We start from the raw sequence: 17,033 nt of genomic DNA, 5'->3' as shown, positions 1-17,033 counted from the left end.
GTACAAAAATTAACGACAAAATCTAAACTGAATGATCAACATTACAAAATAAACATTAACCCATTGGTGAATTGCTGCAGCCCCTGAATTGAGACACAGCCTCAGTCTGCAGTAGGGGGTGGGGTCAGTGTGGGTGGAGCTCCGGCATCAGACAGACACTCCACAGTCCAGCTCTTCTTCAGCCGGGTGGATGCTGCGCTGGGACTCCTCTGAAGGGCCCTGAAGTAGACAGGAGTCTTAGTCACTCATCTCAGGCCAACACCAGAACTAAGGTCACTCCCTCCTCACTAAGACCTCACCTGGCTCAGAGACCTCACCTGTCGGTTTGACATGTTTCAGATCAGTGTGACACTCATTCCTCTCCCTCCAGCTTCACTTCACACTGTGAAGTTTCATGACTGCATCTTGCAGGGTTGTTGTGTTAGTGAGTGTCAAAGCTGCAGTGAAACAGTGTTTCCAGTGTGGACAGTTTGACAGGAGCTGCTCGTGGAGCTGCGCCCTTCACTTACATTTCTTCTTCACTGTCACCTACAACTGATGTAGTGTCACGTATATCCACTTTACAAACTGCACATCCTTCTGCTCCTGTGCCAACTCTCAAGGTTACGTCTATAGTCTCGAGGACTGTCACCATTCTTCAAATCCTCGATTTGTTTTGATTTATGTTTTTAAGATCACGACTCGATTCTTGATCCTTGTTTTTGTTTTAGCACAGATGGCTATGACATTTTTAACTGATTAAACTGAAAACTGATTTAATTGTTTTTATTTCAAAAGCTGGTCTACATGGTGGAGTAAGTGATATAATCTCATTTACATTTACAGCATTTAGCAGACGCTTTTGTCCAAAGAGACTTACAGTAATTAATACATACATTCATACACTGATGGCGGTGGCTGCCATGCAAGGTGTTGACCAGCACATCAGGAGCAGTTTGGGGTTCAGTAACTTGCCCAGTAACTTGTGTGTCAGACACCGTCGTCTGCAGTACATTGGCGCCACAGGGAACAGTCCTGGCCCCTTTCCTGTTCACCCTGTACACTGCAGACTTCTCCCACCAAACACCCCACAGCCATCTGCAAAAGTTCTCTGACGACTCTGCTATCGTCGGCCTCATCAGGGACGGGGACGACGGAGCCTACTGAGAACTTATTCAGGACTTTGTGGACTGGTGCCAGCAGAACCACCTCCAGCTCAACACCGGGAAGACCAAAGAGCTGGTGGTGGATTTCACTCAGGTGAACATCCTGGGAACGGACATTGAGATGGTGACGTCTTACAAGTACCTGGGAGTTCACCTGAACAATAAACTGGACTGGTCTCATTACACTGCAGCAACATACAAGAAAGGTCAGAGCAGACTCCATCTGCTGAGGAAGCTCAGGTCCTTTGGAGTGCAGGGGGCACTCCTGAGGACTTTCTATGACTCTGTGGTGGCATCAGCCATTTTCTATGGTGTAGTCTGCTGGAGAAGCAGCATCTCGGCAGCAGATAGGAAGAGACTTGATAAACTTATCAAGAAGGCCAGCTCCATCCTGGGACGCCCTCTTGACCCAGTGCAGGTGGTGGGAGAGAGCAGGATGATGGACAAGCTGTCATCGCTGCTGGTGAAGGAGTCCCACCCCCTGCAAGACACTATCACAGCACTGGTCAGCTCCTTCAGCGACAGACTGATACACCCCAAGTGTGTGAAGGAGAGGTATCACAGGTCCAAGTGTGTGAAGGAGAGGTATCACAGGTCCAAGTGTGTGAAGGAGCGGTATCACAGGTCCAAGTGTGTGAAGGAGAGGTATCACAGGTCCAAGTGTGTGAAGGAGAGGTATCACAGGTCCAAGTGTGTGAAGGAGAGGTATCACAGGTCCTTCCTTCCTGCTGCTGTCAGACTCTACAACCAGCACTGCTCCCAGTAGACCTCACATGTGCACTGTGCAATACAAAACTCTGCACATATCCACACATTTTCTGGTTTGCACTAATTGGACAATTTTTAATACCCATATTTAGGGTTCTAACCCCGAAGTCGGCCAGATGGTGGCGCTGTAATTAAGGCTTGAAAAGGCGTTTTTCAGAAATTCACCCTTCTCACACCGTAAGTCTGATTGACTTGAAATTTGTCACACAAGTCCAGCTCAATGTGCTCTACAAAAAATATCATTGGACCATAAAGGTCCGCCTAACTAGATTTTTTGCTAATTTGCATAATGCGAAAAACAGTAAAGTGAATAAAACTTTTGGAAAATTCACCCTATCAACACCAAATTTGGTATAAAGCCTCGGAGGATTAAAATACACGTTTCTATTCTAAATGAGCCAGATTGGTCAAAAACACGGCCGCCACGGACCAATGAATGTTTGCAATAGGCGGAGCTTAGAAATGATTGGCCATAACTCCTACACCCTTTGACCTATCATCACAAAACTTGGTGGGCAGGTTCACAACGGGACTGGGAATCTGCCTACCAAAGCATTTTGAGCTCAACCTATAGGGGGCGCTATAAATGCCACACATGCGTATCTCAAAGACCATTGGACAGAATTTCACCAAATTTGGTAAGCATGCTCTAGGGGTGACTATTAACTAATATCTTGACTGCCATGTTGATAGGTGAAAGTGGGCGTGGCCTGTTCCTCATTAACCGTCATTGTTTGCGTTTTAATCATTTATAGCGAGCCGGAAGGACCTAGAGACACGAAACTTGGTACGTTGAGTATAAATGATGTCCAAATGCTGCTCAAAACCTTTGATCCCAATCGGCCTAATGGGGGCGCTATAACATAAGGTGTAAACTTCGAAAGGCTATCCCCGCCAAGCCATAAGTGCTATTGACTTGAAATTTTTCCTACATGTCCTCGTGACAGTCCTCTACAAAAAAGCTTCTTGCACCATGAAAGCCGATATTACAGATTTTTTGCTAATTTGCATAATGTGAAAAACAGTAAAATGAATAAAACTTTTGAAAGATTGACCTTATCAACAAGGTGAAAGTGGGCGTGGCCTGTTCGTCAGTAACCATCATTGTTTGCGTTTTAATAATTTCCGGCGAGCCGGAAGGACCCACAGACATGAAACTTGGTATGTTGAGTATTAATGATGTCCAAATGCTGCTCAAAACATTTAATCCCAATTGGCCTAATGGGGGCGCTATAACATAGAGTGTAAGCTTCGAAAGGCTATCCCCACCAAGCCATAAGGGCTATTGACTTGAAATTGTTCGTACATGTCCTCCTGATAGTCCTCTACAAAAAAAGCCTCTTCAGGTTTGGGACAAAAGAGGTTAGAACCCGCGGATTGCCGCTTGCGGCTATATTTATCATTTATAGTTTGTAAATAAAAATACCAAACTGTTTATACTTACACTGTTCATATTATACATACTAGGGGTGTTCCAACAAGGGTACCTCACGATTCAATTCGATTTCGATTATGGGAGCTTCGATTCGATTATTGGCCACGATTCTTCGATTATTGCAATTTTTAATGCTTTTTCCCATACAAGATTGATTTTGTCTTCATCTGTGGCTATATTTGTAAATAAATAGCCTATCAATTGACTCAGTTCCTCTAAAACTACACTCAAAGTAAATAACAAGGTTTTTTGAACATTTGACTTGTATTTTTCAAAGACACAAAATATTTTATTTTATGACTACGTAAACATTTGAACTTTGACCTACTTAACTTTGACCAGGGAAAGCTCCACTTGCAGGAGAGCCCCCTCTATTGGCAGAAAACACTGAAAACAGTCAAGCCCTGGATTTAATGAGGCGTAAACATGTGACGTGGCGTGAAGCACGAAGTTGGGCAGTGATCAGTGACAACAAAGTTGTCTTCAAAATAAGAGCTTTACATTGCACCCCATTGGATTTTAGAACTGGGTTCTTAGCGGGGGGCTTTTAATTTGAAAGTAGCGACCGTTCGTAGCTTGCCGCTACACAACAGCTGACAGTCAGCAGCTACTAGCTGTTTGGTTGTGTCCACTAGCTGTCAGCTACAGAGACCGAGGAGACGGTAGCATCTCCCGGATCTCAGCGGCTTTCCAGTTGCTCATCTTGACATCCGCGGATGAAGTGATGGACTGACTGCTGTGATCAGCTGTTTCCTGGTTTTAAAACTCCCGGCTGCGGGTCGCACAACAGTGCACATTATCGACACCTCCGCCCATGTCCCGCAATTGCCGGCACATTGACGCCTCGGATTTAGATAGCAATGGAGGCGGCAGGAAGTGTACCCTCAGAGGCGTCAAATTGGCGGACCAAAACAGACCGCCAATTTGCCGCCTTCTGTCTAAATGCGCGGACCTAGCAAAGCATCGACGTCAATTAATCGATGCCGAATCGTCACGTGACGCATCGCGATGCATCGCCACATCGATGAATTGCACCCACCTCTAATAAATACTATGTCATATTGTAAATACCAAGTTCATATTGTAGATACTATGTATATACAAGTAAAATTCAATTTTTTATCTCTTATCTCATTGTTTATTTTTTACTTTTTATTATTGTTTAAGTGTGATACTGTCCTTTGGCTGCTGTGACTAAGAAATTTCCCCATTTGCGGGACAAATGAAGGAATTCTGATTCTGATTCTGATACTTCGACATGCAGACCAGGAGAATCAAACCAGCAACCTTCCAATAACAACACGCTGGCTCTACCCCTGCGCCACAGCAGGCCTTGGCTGCCAACAAATCTCCATTATTAGTTTGCAGTGTACCACACACCAGATTTATTAACAATACAAATGTAACAATAACTTTCACCAGTCAGTTGGAAACTAACTGTAAACAAGATAAGTCATAGAGGGAACCGGTCACCTGGTGACTCTTTGTTGTAGTGTGCCCTCTTCACAGCAGACATTCAAGTTCACAACAAAACATCAATAGACATACATACACATACATACAGTACAGAACAAAAGTTTGGACACACCTTTTCATTCAATGAGTTTCCTTTCTTTTCATGACTATTGACATTGTAGATTCACACTGAAGGCATCAAAACTATGAATTAACACGTGGAAATATGTACTTAACAAAAAAGTGTAAAACAACTGAAAATACGCCTTATATTCTAGTTTCTTCAAAGTAGCCACCTTTTGCTCTGATTACTGCTTTGCACACACTCTGCATTCTCTTGATGAGCTTCAAGAGGTAGTCACCTGAAATGGTTTTCACTTCACAGGTGTGCCCTGTCAGGTTTAATAAGTGGGATTTCTTGCCTTATAAATGGGGTTGGGACCATCAGTTGTGTTGTGCAGAAGTCAGGTGGATACACAGCTGATAGTCCTACTGAATAGACTGTTAGAGTTTGTATTATGGCAAGAAAAAAGCAGCTAAGTAAAGAAAAACGAGTGGCCATCATTACTTTAAGAAATGAAGGTCAGTCAGTCCGAAAAATTGGGAAAACTTTGAAAGTGTCCCCAAGTGCAGCCGCAAAAACCATCAAGCGCTACAAAGAAACTGGCTTACATGAGGACCGCCCCAGGAAAGGAAGACCAAGAGTCACCTCTGCTGCGGAGGATGAGTTCATCCGAGTCACCAGCCTCAGAAATCGCAGGTTAACAGCAGCTCAGATTAGAGACCAGGTCAATGCCACACAGAGTTCTAGCAGCAGACACATCTCTAAAACAACTGTTAAGAGGAGACTGTGTGAATCAGGCCTTCATGGTATTATAGCTGCTAGGAAACCACTGCTAAGGACAGGCAAGGAGCAGAAGAGACTTGTTTGGGCTAAAGAACACAAGGAATGGACATTAGACCAGTAGAAATCTGTGCTTTGGTCTGATGAGTCCAAATTTGAGATCTTTGGTTCCAACCACCGTGTCTTTGTGCGACGCAGAAAAGGTGAACGGATGGACTCTACATGCCTGGTTCCCACCGTGAAGCATGGAGGAGGAGGTGTGATGGTGTGGGGGTGCTTTGCTGGTGACACTGTTGGGGATTTATCCAAAATTGAAGGCATACTGAACCAGCATGGCTACCACAGCATCTTGCAGCGGCATGCTATTCCATCCGGTTTGCGTTTAGTTGGACCATCATTTATTTTTCAACAGGACAATGACCCCAAACACACCTCCAGGCTGTGTAAGGGCTATTTGACCAAGAAGGAGAGTGATGGGGTGCTGCGCCAGATGACCTGGCCTCCACAGTCACCGGACCTGAACCCAATCGAGATGGTTTGGGGTGAGCTGGACCGCAGAGTGAAGGCAAAAGGGCCAACAAGTGCTAAGCATCTCTGGGAACTCCTTCAAGACTGTTGGAAGACCATTTCAGGTGACTACCTCTTGAAGCTCATCAAGAGAATGCCAAGAGTGTGCGAAGCAGTAATCAAAGCAAAAGGTGGCTACTTTGAAGAACCTAGAATATAAGACATATTTTCAGTTGTTTCACACTTTTTTGTTAAGTATATAATTCCACATGTGTTAATTCATAGTTTTGATGCCTTCAGTGTGAATCTACAATTTTCATAGTCATGAAAATAAAGAAAACTCTTTGAATGAGAAGGTGTGTCCAAACTTTTGGTCTGTACTGTACACACACACACATATACATATAAACATACATATATATATATATGTATATAAAAAAACATACATATATATATACATACATATATATACATATACATACATATATATACATATACACATATATAAACATACATATATACATATACACATACATATACACATACAGTTGAGGCCAAAATTATTAGCCCCCCTTATGAAATTAGGCAAAACTCTTGATTTCTCCATGGAAATGACCATTAACAACAAGTGTTTATAGTGTATTTGTTTCCAAAATAACCAAGACAAAATGTCCACTAAGTTTGATGAGGATATTTTATTGATACACTGAGGTGAAACAAGAAAGGGCAAAAATGAGACGTCCAAAATTATTAGCCCCCTGGCCATTAATAGTCGATAGTGTACCCTTTCTGAGCCACAACTGACTACAACCTCTTAGAGTAGTTCTTTACTAGGTTGGCACAGGTCTCCTGAGGGATTCTGGCCCATTCTTCCATTGCAAATTGTTCCAGCTGGTCCAAATTGTGTAGTTTCCGAGCATGGACATTCACTTTGAGCACCCGCCACAGATTCTCAATAGGATTGAGGTCTGGGCGGGCCACTCCAGGACCTTGGTGTTGGTATCCTTCAGGAACTCTTGGACCAATTCCGGTGTATGCTTTGGGTCATTATCTTGTTGGAAGACCCAGCAATGACCTAAGTCTAGACTACGAGCAGATTTCTGCATATTATCCCACAAAATTTCAACATAATTTTCTTTTTTCATGATGCCATGCACCCGTAGAAAGGCTCCCTGTGCCTGAGGCTGCAAAACAGTCCCACAGCATGATGCTCCCACCACCATGTTTAACTGAGGAAACTGTGTTCTTATGGTTGAAGGCCTCTCCCTTTCTTCGCCAAACATAAGCAACATCCATGTGCCCAAACAGTTCCAGTTTAGTCTCATCAGACCAAAGCATAGACTTCCAAAACTCATCTTTACCTTTCAAATGTTCACGGGCAAACCTCAGTCTGGCTCTTGATATGCCGCTCTTTGAGTAAAGGGGTTCTTCTGGGACGATGGCCCTGAAGCCCACCTCGATGAAGAGCCCTCACAACTGTGTTCCTTGAAACATCAACTCCAGAAGAGGCCAGGTCAGCAACAATCATCTTGGCAGATGTCCGGGGCTTCTTGCTGACATCTCTGACTATTTTCCTCTCCAGAGTTCTTGAAATCTTGCGCTTACGACCACGCCCGGGTTTGTTTCTTACAGAATTTGTCTCCTTATACTTGGCAATGATGCAACGTACAGCGGTTCTAGACACTGTGAAACGCTTGGAAATGGCCGTACAGCCTTCCCCCTTATCATGAGCCTCCACCATCTTCTTTCTGAGCTCAAGACTGATTTCCTTTGTCTTCGGCATGGTGAGTAAAAGTAGTCCCTCTCAATAATGTATTCAAGTGCCCTGTTCCGTGGAGTCCTTTTATGCTGATTGAATGCTCAGATGTTGTTAGGAAGCCAATTGACTGCACAGGTGTGGTTTGAAAGCTGATTGGTTAATTAGGTGTGTTTTGAAAGCAAAAATTCACATGCGGGGTAGTATTATTGACCACCCCATTTTTCACTATATTTGATAGAAAGCAAGCCTAAAAATGTATTTTATATTCCAAAATGTACCAAAAGCTACTGAATAGCACTGGTGAATGTTTGATTATATCAAGTTCATTATCAATGCTGCAAACATTGGGAAGAATTTTAGGAAAATGTTCCATAATTCCTGGGGGGCTAATAATTTTGGCCTCAACTGTATACATGCATATATATACACATATATACATACATATACACACATACACTAGGGCTGCTCGATTATGGAAAAAATCATAATCACGATTATTTTGGTCAATATTGAAATCACGATTATTTAAATGATTATTTTTGAGTTTGGAAACATGATGCATTTATTCAGCATTTCTCTCAAAAAAATAGACAAAATGTTCAAATCGAAAATAATGTACAAATATGTATCCAACTAGAGCTGCACGATTCTGGAAAAAATGTGAATCACGATTTTTTTGCTTAGAATTGATATCACGATTCTCGGCACGATTTTCTTCACAAAATGTTTCTTGCACTGATGAACTTTAACAAAACAAAAAAAACATTGCTTTGGCAGAGGCATAGTAGTAGTTCTATCATTGGAAGATAAATGATTTTTACAAAAGTAAAAAAAAAAATTGAGACATGCGGCTGATAACAACTTCCCCTTATCATCATATGCACATCAAACAGTCTGATTTCCTTTACTTAGAGCATATGGCCCTGAACACAGCACTTCAGAACTGAACGCTCAACTCTTGAATCTTTCATTGTATCTCTACAAGGAATTTTTTTTTAAAATGGACTTAATACCTCATCAACTTATTAGCCTTTTTAAAATTATTATTATTATTATTATTACCACCATAATTTTTGTTGTGGTGATACAAATACAAAACAGTTCATTATTGTTTTTGTGGTTGTGACTTTATAAAGGAGTGAAATCAGGCGCTATAAAATGAACCGTCAGGCTCAAATACGGCTCAAATGATCCGACTAGACCATAAATCAGACTTAGCGGAAAAATGATCGATTTCCCGCAATTCTGCCTCGACCACTGCCCGCTGCTTATTGTACATGTCAGGGAGCGCAACGTTTGAAAAGTAGTTGTGGGAGGGCATCGAGTACCGTTGGTCGAGAGTGTTTATCATCTTCCAAAATCCCTCACGTTGTACAGTGTTTATTGGGGCCATATCTTTGGCTAGGTGATATGCGATAGCTGCTGTGATCTCCTTATGTCTACTGGAGTTTGGTGGGTATGGCGTTGCATTGTACAAGGTTCCGTTTATCGACATCTGTGTTTGTTTCTTGCCTTGTACGGCTTCATCATGCTGTACTTTGTGGTGACGTTTAAGGTGATTGTAGAGATTTGTGGTGTTGCTGTGCGGTGCTGCAACGACGGCAAAACACACTTTACAATGCTTCTCACACTGTTTGTCATCGTCTGGCTTAAATCCAAAATACTTCCACACCACCGAATGCAAACCTTTTTTGGGAACGAGGTCGGTTCGGGTGGGTGGGTGACTCTCGCCACTACCACTTGGGTTTTCGTCGCCATCCATTCAACCCTCCTTACCGCAGACTTTCCTCCGCTTTAACTCTCACTCACTCTTTCCAAACACTCAACTGCAGTCGGGCTTCCTCCACTGAATCACGTGTTGTAAAGACGCTTTACCATAGGTTGAGGGAGGAGGCAGCGGCAGTGCTGCGTTTGGGGGCGCTTGAAAAAATCCGGGAGGAAAATAGGAGCATTTGTTTATGATGCAGCTCGACATATAAAATGCTTCCGAATCGCTGTGTGTAGAAATGACATCGCGTGTATGTGTGAATCGAGATCGCGATTTTTTATCGATTAATCGTGCAGCCCTATATCCAACTGTTCTGCAATTTCTATAAAACATTTAATGAATAAAATATATATACTTAGAAAATCAAATAAGACAAACGATAGGGTGCATATCTTTAGCTAAAGGGTATCCAATGGCAGCTGGTATTTTCTTGTGCCTATCGGAATTTGACGGATAAGGAGTCACATTATACATATAGTAAATATAGTGTGTCTGAGATCGATGTCTGCCTCTGCGCTGATGTCGTGGGGGTTGTAGCCTTGTCTTTGCGAGGGGTGAAATTTTGCTGATGCTCCTCCGGAGGTATTAGAGGCACAGTATTGGCGAACCGAACCAGTGTGAACGGATAAGCCGGCGGCGCGGAGCGGGGGTGTGTCGGTCTGATGGTGTTCACTGTCTGATAACTGAACATGTCCTTCACTCAACAAAATAGAGAAATGTCCCACAAAGCAACGTTACAGGACCAAACAACAGTGACGTAGTAACTGGTTGCGTCTTTGGCAACTTATATGAGGAAAATAATGCCGCAGTTATACGTGGAGAAGTGTCTGTTCGACCGACTCTTCGTCACATTTCTACACGAAAAACAGCGTCTGTCCCCAGCAAAAAATTTAACTCACCAAGTGTTTGTCACAATGAAAAAAATCACTGCAACACTCAGCCCTCCCAACCGAGGGTGAACTTAAATCTCTAGGCCTACTGTACTGTAAAATGCCAAAATAATCGTTTCAATTCGATTATATTAGTTTGGAGATTGTTTGACCAAAAAATCGAAATCACGATCAAAATTCGATTAATTGCACAGCCCTAACATACACACACACATATATATATGTACATACTCATACATACATATATGCACATATACATACACATACATCTATACGCACGTATATATATATATACACATATATACATACATATACACACATATAGATATATACACACAGATATATACGTATACACATACATACATATATATATATATATATACACACACACACACACATATACATATATATATATATACATAAATATATATATAAAGACTACTTCTTTACGATGCCTGTGGAGATGTCCTGCCATATTTGTCGTGTTGCCTGTCGACACATATGCTACACGTGCATAGAAAGCAGACGGTGGTGCGGCGGGGTGGGAATGTCACTCCATGGTCTGTATGTGTAACGTGTTGGGAACCCCTGCTGATCAGTTTGCTGACAGACGGAGCTGGTCTGTTGTTGTGCTACTAGCATGCTGGACCTACTAGAGATTGCTTGTCCTCATCAAAAATAACAGAGAAGTCGTTACGTCCTGGTTCTGACCCGTTCTGCTCTGTGATCTCCGGTCATGTCTCTGCCACAGTAGGTTAAGCATGCCGGTCCTACAGTGATCGTCAGCATCCACAGATGTGTTTTAAACTGGTGCACGAAGTCAAACTGAGTGAACACAGACGACACGACTTTACACTCCACTGTGTCTGATCGCCAGCTTAAGATTGGCCACCGCAACGTGGCGTCAGGCTGCGTTTCTCCAAAAGTTGACTCCGTCTCAACTCTCTCGGCACGCCGTCTAAACAGACTATCCTCATTAAAATCGGATCAGATCGTGACACCCCTAGTTATCTCAGTGCTTTTTCGATTCCCAACTTCCAGTTCGCTTTGTATGTTGGTAAAAGTAGTTACTAATGTCCGGTCGCTCTTTATGACACTTGGTGCTCAGAAGAGCTGTCAAAAATGAAAGTGTATGATTTGCACCATCTTGTGAAAGCGAGCAGTAAAGCAAAAATGTTAAATCGTCAAAAATGTTAAAAAGACACACACGTCTGTTGTCGTCACATGACTGTGGTGGAAGCTGCCTGGAAGGAAAGAAATCTGAACACCTGACGACTCAGCGGACTGAAACATGTCAAACACACCTGTCCTACCTGTCAGGTGTGTGTTACTGTTAGCGAAACAGACCAGGGGGCGATTCCAGAAAGCGGGTTTTGTGAAAGCTCTGAGTTTGTTAACCCTGAGATGAGAGAAACTCTGAGTTTTCAGTTCCAGAAAGAGAGGCAACTTAAACTCTGGGTCTGTTACTGCGGTAACTTACTCTGTGAACCTCACCTGCTCACTGGCAGGTTTACCTGAAGAAACCCTGAGTGTGACGGAGCTGTCTGACAGCGGCTGTCCTTTCCTTCTCAGTCCGATCATATTGAAGCAGAAATAATTCACATAGTTTTACACCAGGAGGAGAATTTAGATTCATTTAGATGAGCTCTCACTCCCTGACGAGGACTGAACCCAACAGAACCGCTTCTCATCAGTCCGTCATTTATATTCTCCGGCCGCACAGCGAATATCAGGCTACACGTCATCGCTGACGTGCTCTCAGGTCTGAACAATCCTCTTTAATCACTTTGCAGGTTAATCAATCACCTTCCAGCAGCCAGAAACAGAGAAATAACTCACATTTCATTTGGCTTCTTTATTTCCCACAGACAGCTACAACAGTAACCATCAGTAGCCTATTGGATTTTTTCCAACAACATAATGTCAAAGTCCGTGTTTCTAGTTTGCCGCCGCATTGAGTATAAGACTAAATGACTTCTAGTTCAGTCTGTAGACAGTAAGTGTGTGTCTGCCTCTAATGTTGGGTCCTGGGGGAGAGTGACGCCAGCGACCTGACTCAGGACCAGCTCCTCTGCCTCTGGCGGACGTGGTGGAGGTGGAGGTGGAGGTGAGCACCACTTCATGTTCATCTACTCAGCAGGATGTTAGGACACAGATGTGTGTTAAACAGCATCTGTTGGTGGTAAAAGCTACTACAAGTTAAAATATCCACTGAATAAACTTTTACTTTGTTTAGTATGTGAAATAAAACCAAAGTGAGGAGCCATCGCGAGACTGTTTTTATATTTCATTGTCAGCCGATTTAAATTAAATAAAATAGCCTAAAATGAAATAAAATAAAACATTGAACAACATTCAACCACTTCCTGAAAGGCTAAAAGAAAATTATGTTAAATTCCAAATGAAAAGACGACCGCATCTAAAACTCTGTCAGTGAGTTTTATTACGGCCACAGGCGTGTTACTCCCCCCCCCCCCCCAGAAAATGTCTGCTTCCTGTTTTCTCCCCTGTTGCCATGGTGAATCACAGTATCGGAGCTCCATTGATGATGGCTTTTTACTAGTCGTCAGGCACGAGCTCAGCTCAGAGTTAACATACTCAGAGTCCACTTACCTGACTCAGATCAGCTGTTCTGGGACTGAACACTCAGAGTTTCACTTCACAGGGTGAGTCAGCTCAGAGTTCAGGGTTACACTCAGAGTCTGTTGAACCTCCTTTCTGGAATAGCCCTCTGGTCTCTGTTGATCCTCCGGACATGGCCGACTCCCTCAGCTCTCTCTCAACATTCAAAGTCAAACCTCAGAGTTGGTGCTTATGCTACGCTAATGGCTAACTGTGACCCTGGCAGGCATGCAGTCTGATGTTGCCTTCCCATGATCCTCCGGTGCTCCTGTCTGATTCTCTCTAACACGTCATCTCCCAGAATGCTCAGCTGTTCCTGATCAGGGGGTGTGGCCAAAACCAGGTGACAAGTTTATAGTTACCAAGGGAACCACAGTCATGTTACCATGGGGACCACAGTACAGCAATGCATGATGGGGACTTTTTACTACCTTCATGTTTGTGACAGATCACACTGGCATTCAGGGGAGCAGAGGTGAGAAATCGTTAGGCAAGTCTACAAAGAGAGATAGATGGGCATTTATTCATGACAGTCTGTGAAGGAACGCCATCATCATCATCATCACCATCACCATCATCAGCCTGACTCTACTGCTCAGGGACAGGAAAACATAATCAGCTGTATTGGTTTATTCACTGGCACTTTTAATGCCTCCATCACCAGTTTAAATGAGCCATGCCGAGCCAGGCCGAGCCAGGACGGACCCTCTCTGGAGTGGGAGCCGAGCTCGCTTGCCCCCGTCCAAATGACCTGTGATGGCGTATCGCAGCCGGCCAGTGATGCCCCCCCCGTCTCCCCCAAACTCAAGCTGTGATACTGGGCTCAGTGCAGGAGACCAGAGACGGATTAAAGTGTTCAGCTCTCTGTAGCTTCTGACTCAATCTTTAGTTTCTCTGTTTGTTCTCAGATATCTGCTGTGTTTCACTGCCAGCTGGTTCAGGAGTCCAGTTACTGCGGGTCAAAACTCAAGACTGGTTTTTCTGCTTCATAATAAAAGTTTTTAAATAACTAAATAAAGGTGGACTTTTATTGTGAAACATTAAAATGAAATGAGACATTTATCACTGAATTCATGGAGCTTTGTGACCATTGACGACTCAATGTGGGATCGTGGTCAACGTTACGTTAACGATAACGAAGTCCGGACATTTTTACTCCATAAAGAGATCCAACAGCCAAAGATGAAGACGGTGTGTAGAAACAGGATCAAACTCATCATAAGTGGAACAAAGATGTGATCTAATACAGCTGATTTTCATAACATCTGTCCTGAATGTGGAGCAGTAGAGTCCGGCTGAGAGACTCTGAACACTGAAGACAGACTGACTCTCACCTTCCTGTATGGAGCCTCCAGCATCGCCTCGATGTCCAGGTCGTCTGCCATACTGCTGCTGGTCTGCACACACACACACACACACACACACACACACACACACACACACACACACACACACACACAAATCAAGTTTCATCTAAATGAAGCTCAAAGTGAAATGAAACCAGGCTGTTTGTTTGTATTTGAGTTGACTGACTGGTGATCAGCTCTTCAGTGTGGACACAGTCTGATCAGTCACATGATCTCTGCAGCACATGTAAACGTTGTAACCGACAGTTAAACCTGCTCACACCTGACTTTTGTCTTAATGTGAACAATCTGCTTTCACCCCTCCGTCAGTCGCCACACGTGTTGATCAGCGTCAGCTCTGATCAGCTGTGATGAAGACACGTTAATATTCACCTGTCTCAGTTAAAGACACTCGAACATCATTCAGTCTGCGCTGTATTTGACAGAGAGACTGAAGTTTAAGATATTTTAAAAAGTGACCTTTATGTCAGAACCGGATCAGTACTGAACACGTGTAACTGTTAACAGAGAAGAGAAACAAGACTGAAGTCTCACTCTGTCCTACTTTCACCACCCGCTCCAGTTTAATTCAAATTGTTTAGACTTTTTAAAACAAGTTTAAAGTCTTCTGGATGTCGTCTGATGAGGTTAATGATCTGTGATGACAGACTGATCAATACTCTAACCATCTTCAATCAGCTGGAATAAATCAGCAGGACCAAACACAGAAACATCAACCTTCAGTGTGTGAAGAGTTGATGCCGCCTGAAGGTTTCCATGGCAACAGACCACAACATGACGGTAGTTTGTGCTTCATGACATCACTTATCTATAACGTTGTCCAGCTCAGAGAGAATATCATCAGGAAACATTTACACCTGAAACTGTGAACAGAACCTCATCTGGACCTGTTCAGGTGTGCAGCATCTGTTACCATGGTAATCTGCAGAACGACAGAGTTCAGCCCTCTGAGCCTGACCGGAAGCAAATAATCAACGCAACCGGAAGTGGACACAGCAGCTCAGCCGCCGGCAGAAAGTTTAATTCATTAAATAGTTCCAGAGCTACTCAGAGAACCAGGTTACATCTCAGAGGTTACTTTAGCTTAGCTGTTAGCCACTCAGCTACACACACCGCTCAGTGCCCCACTGACGACCTCGTCAAACTCCCGTTCATGTGTCATCCTGCTGCTGTGACGTCAGCCGCTCTGATCTCAGGTGAACTACACCTGTCGTCTCCAGGGCTGACAGCTAGCTGCTAGCTCAGAGGGCTGAGCTCGCGCTGCAGCCCGGAGCCGAGCAGGTGTCTCCGCGGTACCTCCGGCTCTGAGCGGCTGAACACCGGGCCAGTGGTTCTCTCCGGCGCCAGAGAGGAGTCTTACCCGGATACACAGCGGCTCAGCGGGGGACACAACTAGCGAACTGTCGCTCTGCCCGGTTAACGGTCGGTCTTCAGTCGCTGCTCTCACAACGCAGCTTCCAGCTCTAATGGCGCATGTAGGGAGTCCCGCTGTTCTCGCGAGATCGTCGTCTTTGAGGTTAACAGTGTGGCTCTGCCGCCACCGACAGGCTGCTGTCTGCTGGTTCAGGTGACAGACAGAGACACAGAGAGAGACAGACAGAGACACAGGCAGACACAGAGACAGATTTGGTAACAACTGTTGTTTATATTCTCTTTATTTAGAGATTAAAGCTGCTCGTCGACGTCTTCGGTCTCATCGTGTTTCATTTTATTTCAGAACTGTTCCGTTGATGTAAACGTCTGTTTCACACTTTGTCCTTCAGACACTCAGCATGAGGTCAGAAGTCACAGCAAACAGCTGTTGGGTCTCGCCTACAGAGCAACAACCTGCACAGCAGCTGATTGGCTGCCTTTAATGATGCTCTCCAAAAGTTTAAAGCTGATGGCATCAGCTGTTGATGACATCACCTGTTTTCAGCAGAAACAAACTAATTTAAACACATTTCAGGTGTGTTCACAGACGGCCATGTTGTCTTCTTGTTTTCAGATGTCCATCACAGATCAACATGATGATTCATGTGTTCATCGTGTTTGTGTAGCCTGATGAATCTCAGTCCAGTGTGTTCACCAGCTTCTGTCTGCTGAAACAGAGCAGATCATCGACGAGCTGGAGCTGTGAATCTGCAGGTTCGGCCACACGACGTAATTATAAAATAAACAGGAACAAACATGACGTTCACTGACTGAAGCCAACCAGCTGCTGCGTTCAGGGACGCTCAGACAGACAGCCATGTTGTCTTCATGTTTCTGAAACTTTCAGGAAAAATTATTTGAGCCTCCACCACTGTCTTTGTGACATCATCAGTTTCTGAGGGCTGCTGTCGGCCAATCAGATATCGTCATGCTCGGCTCGTTCTCTGGAGGAAACCCACCTGCTGACGATCACTTCCTGTTGACAGAAACATCTGTTGTGTAATAAAACTTTATTGACACGGTAATATCTACAGGAACAGATGAAATATCTGATCCCAAC

General features: G+C 43.8%; 1 protein-coding gene across 3 annotated transcripts in view; it reads right to left on the bottom strand.

The window, feature by feature from the left end:
* tsen2 (TSEN2 tRNA splicing endonuclease subunit) overlaps positions 1 to 17,033 on the bottom strand; it is a 35,362-nt gene that overhangs the window by 10,955 nt on the left and 7,374 nt on the right. The window contains exons 1-3 of one of the 3 annotated variants that reach the window (XM_084348714.1): positions 15,921 to 16,888; positions 14,528 to 14,590; positions 13,625 to 13,689 (exon numbers count right to left, since the gene is read on the bottom strand). In XM_084348714.1, the coding sequence (XP_084204840.1) occupies positions 13,625 to 13,630 (6 nt within the window). In that variant the 5' untranslated portion in view covers positions 13,631 to 13,689; positions 14,528 to 14,590; positions 15,921 to 16,888. Of the gene's footprint in view, positions 1 to 13,624; positions 13,690 to 14,527; positions 14,591 to 15,920; positions 16,889 to 17,033 lie in introns of those variants that run through there. The other 2 variants (XM_084348713.1, XM_084348712.1) reach the window with 2 other exon arrangements.

The sequence above is a fragment of the Pagrus pagrus genome (genome assembly GCF_965226575.1).
Source record: "Pagrus pagrus genome assembly, chromosome: 3".
NCBI lineage: Eukaryota > Metazoa > Chordata > Actinopteri > Spariformes > Sparidae > Pagrus > Pagrus pagrus.
This window is presented reverse-complemented; position numbering and strand designations above follow the sequence as displayed.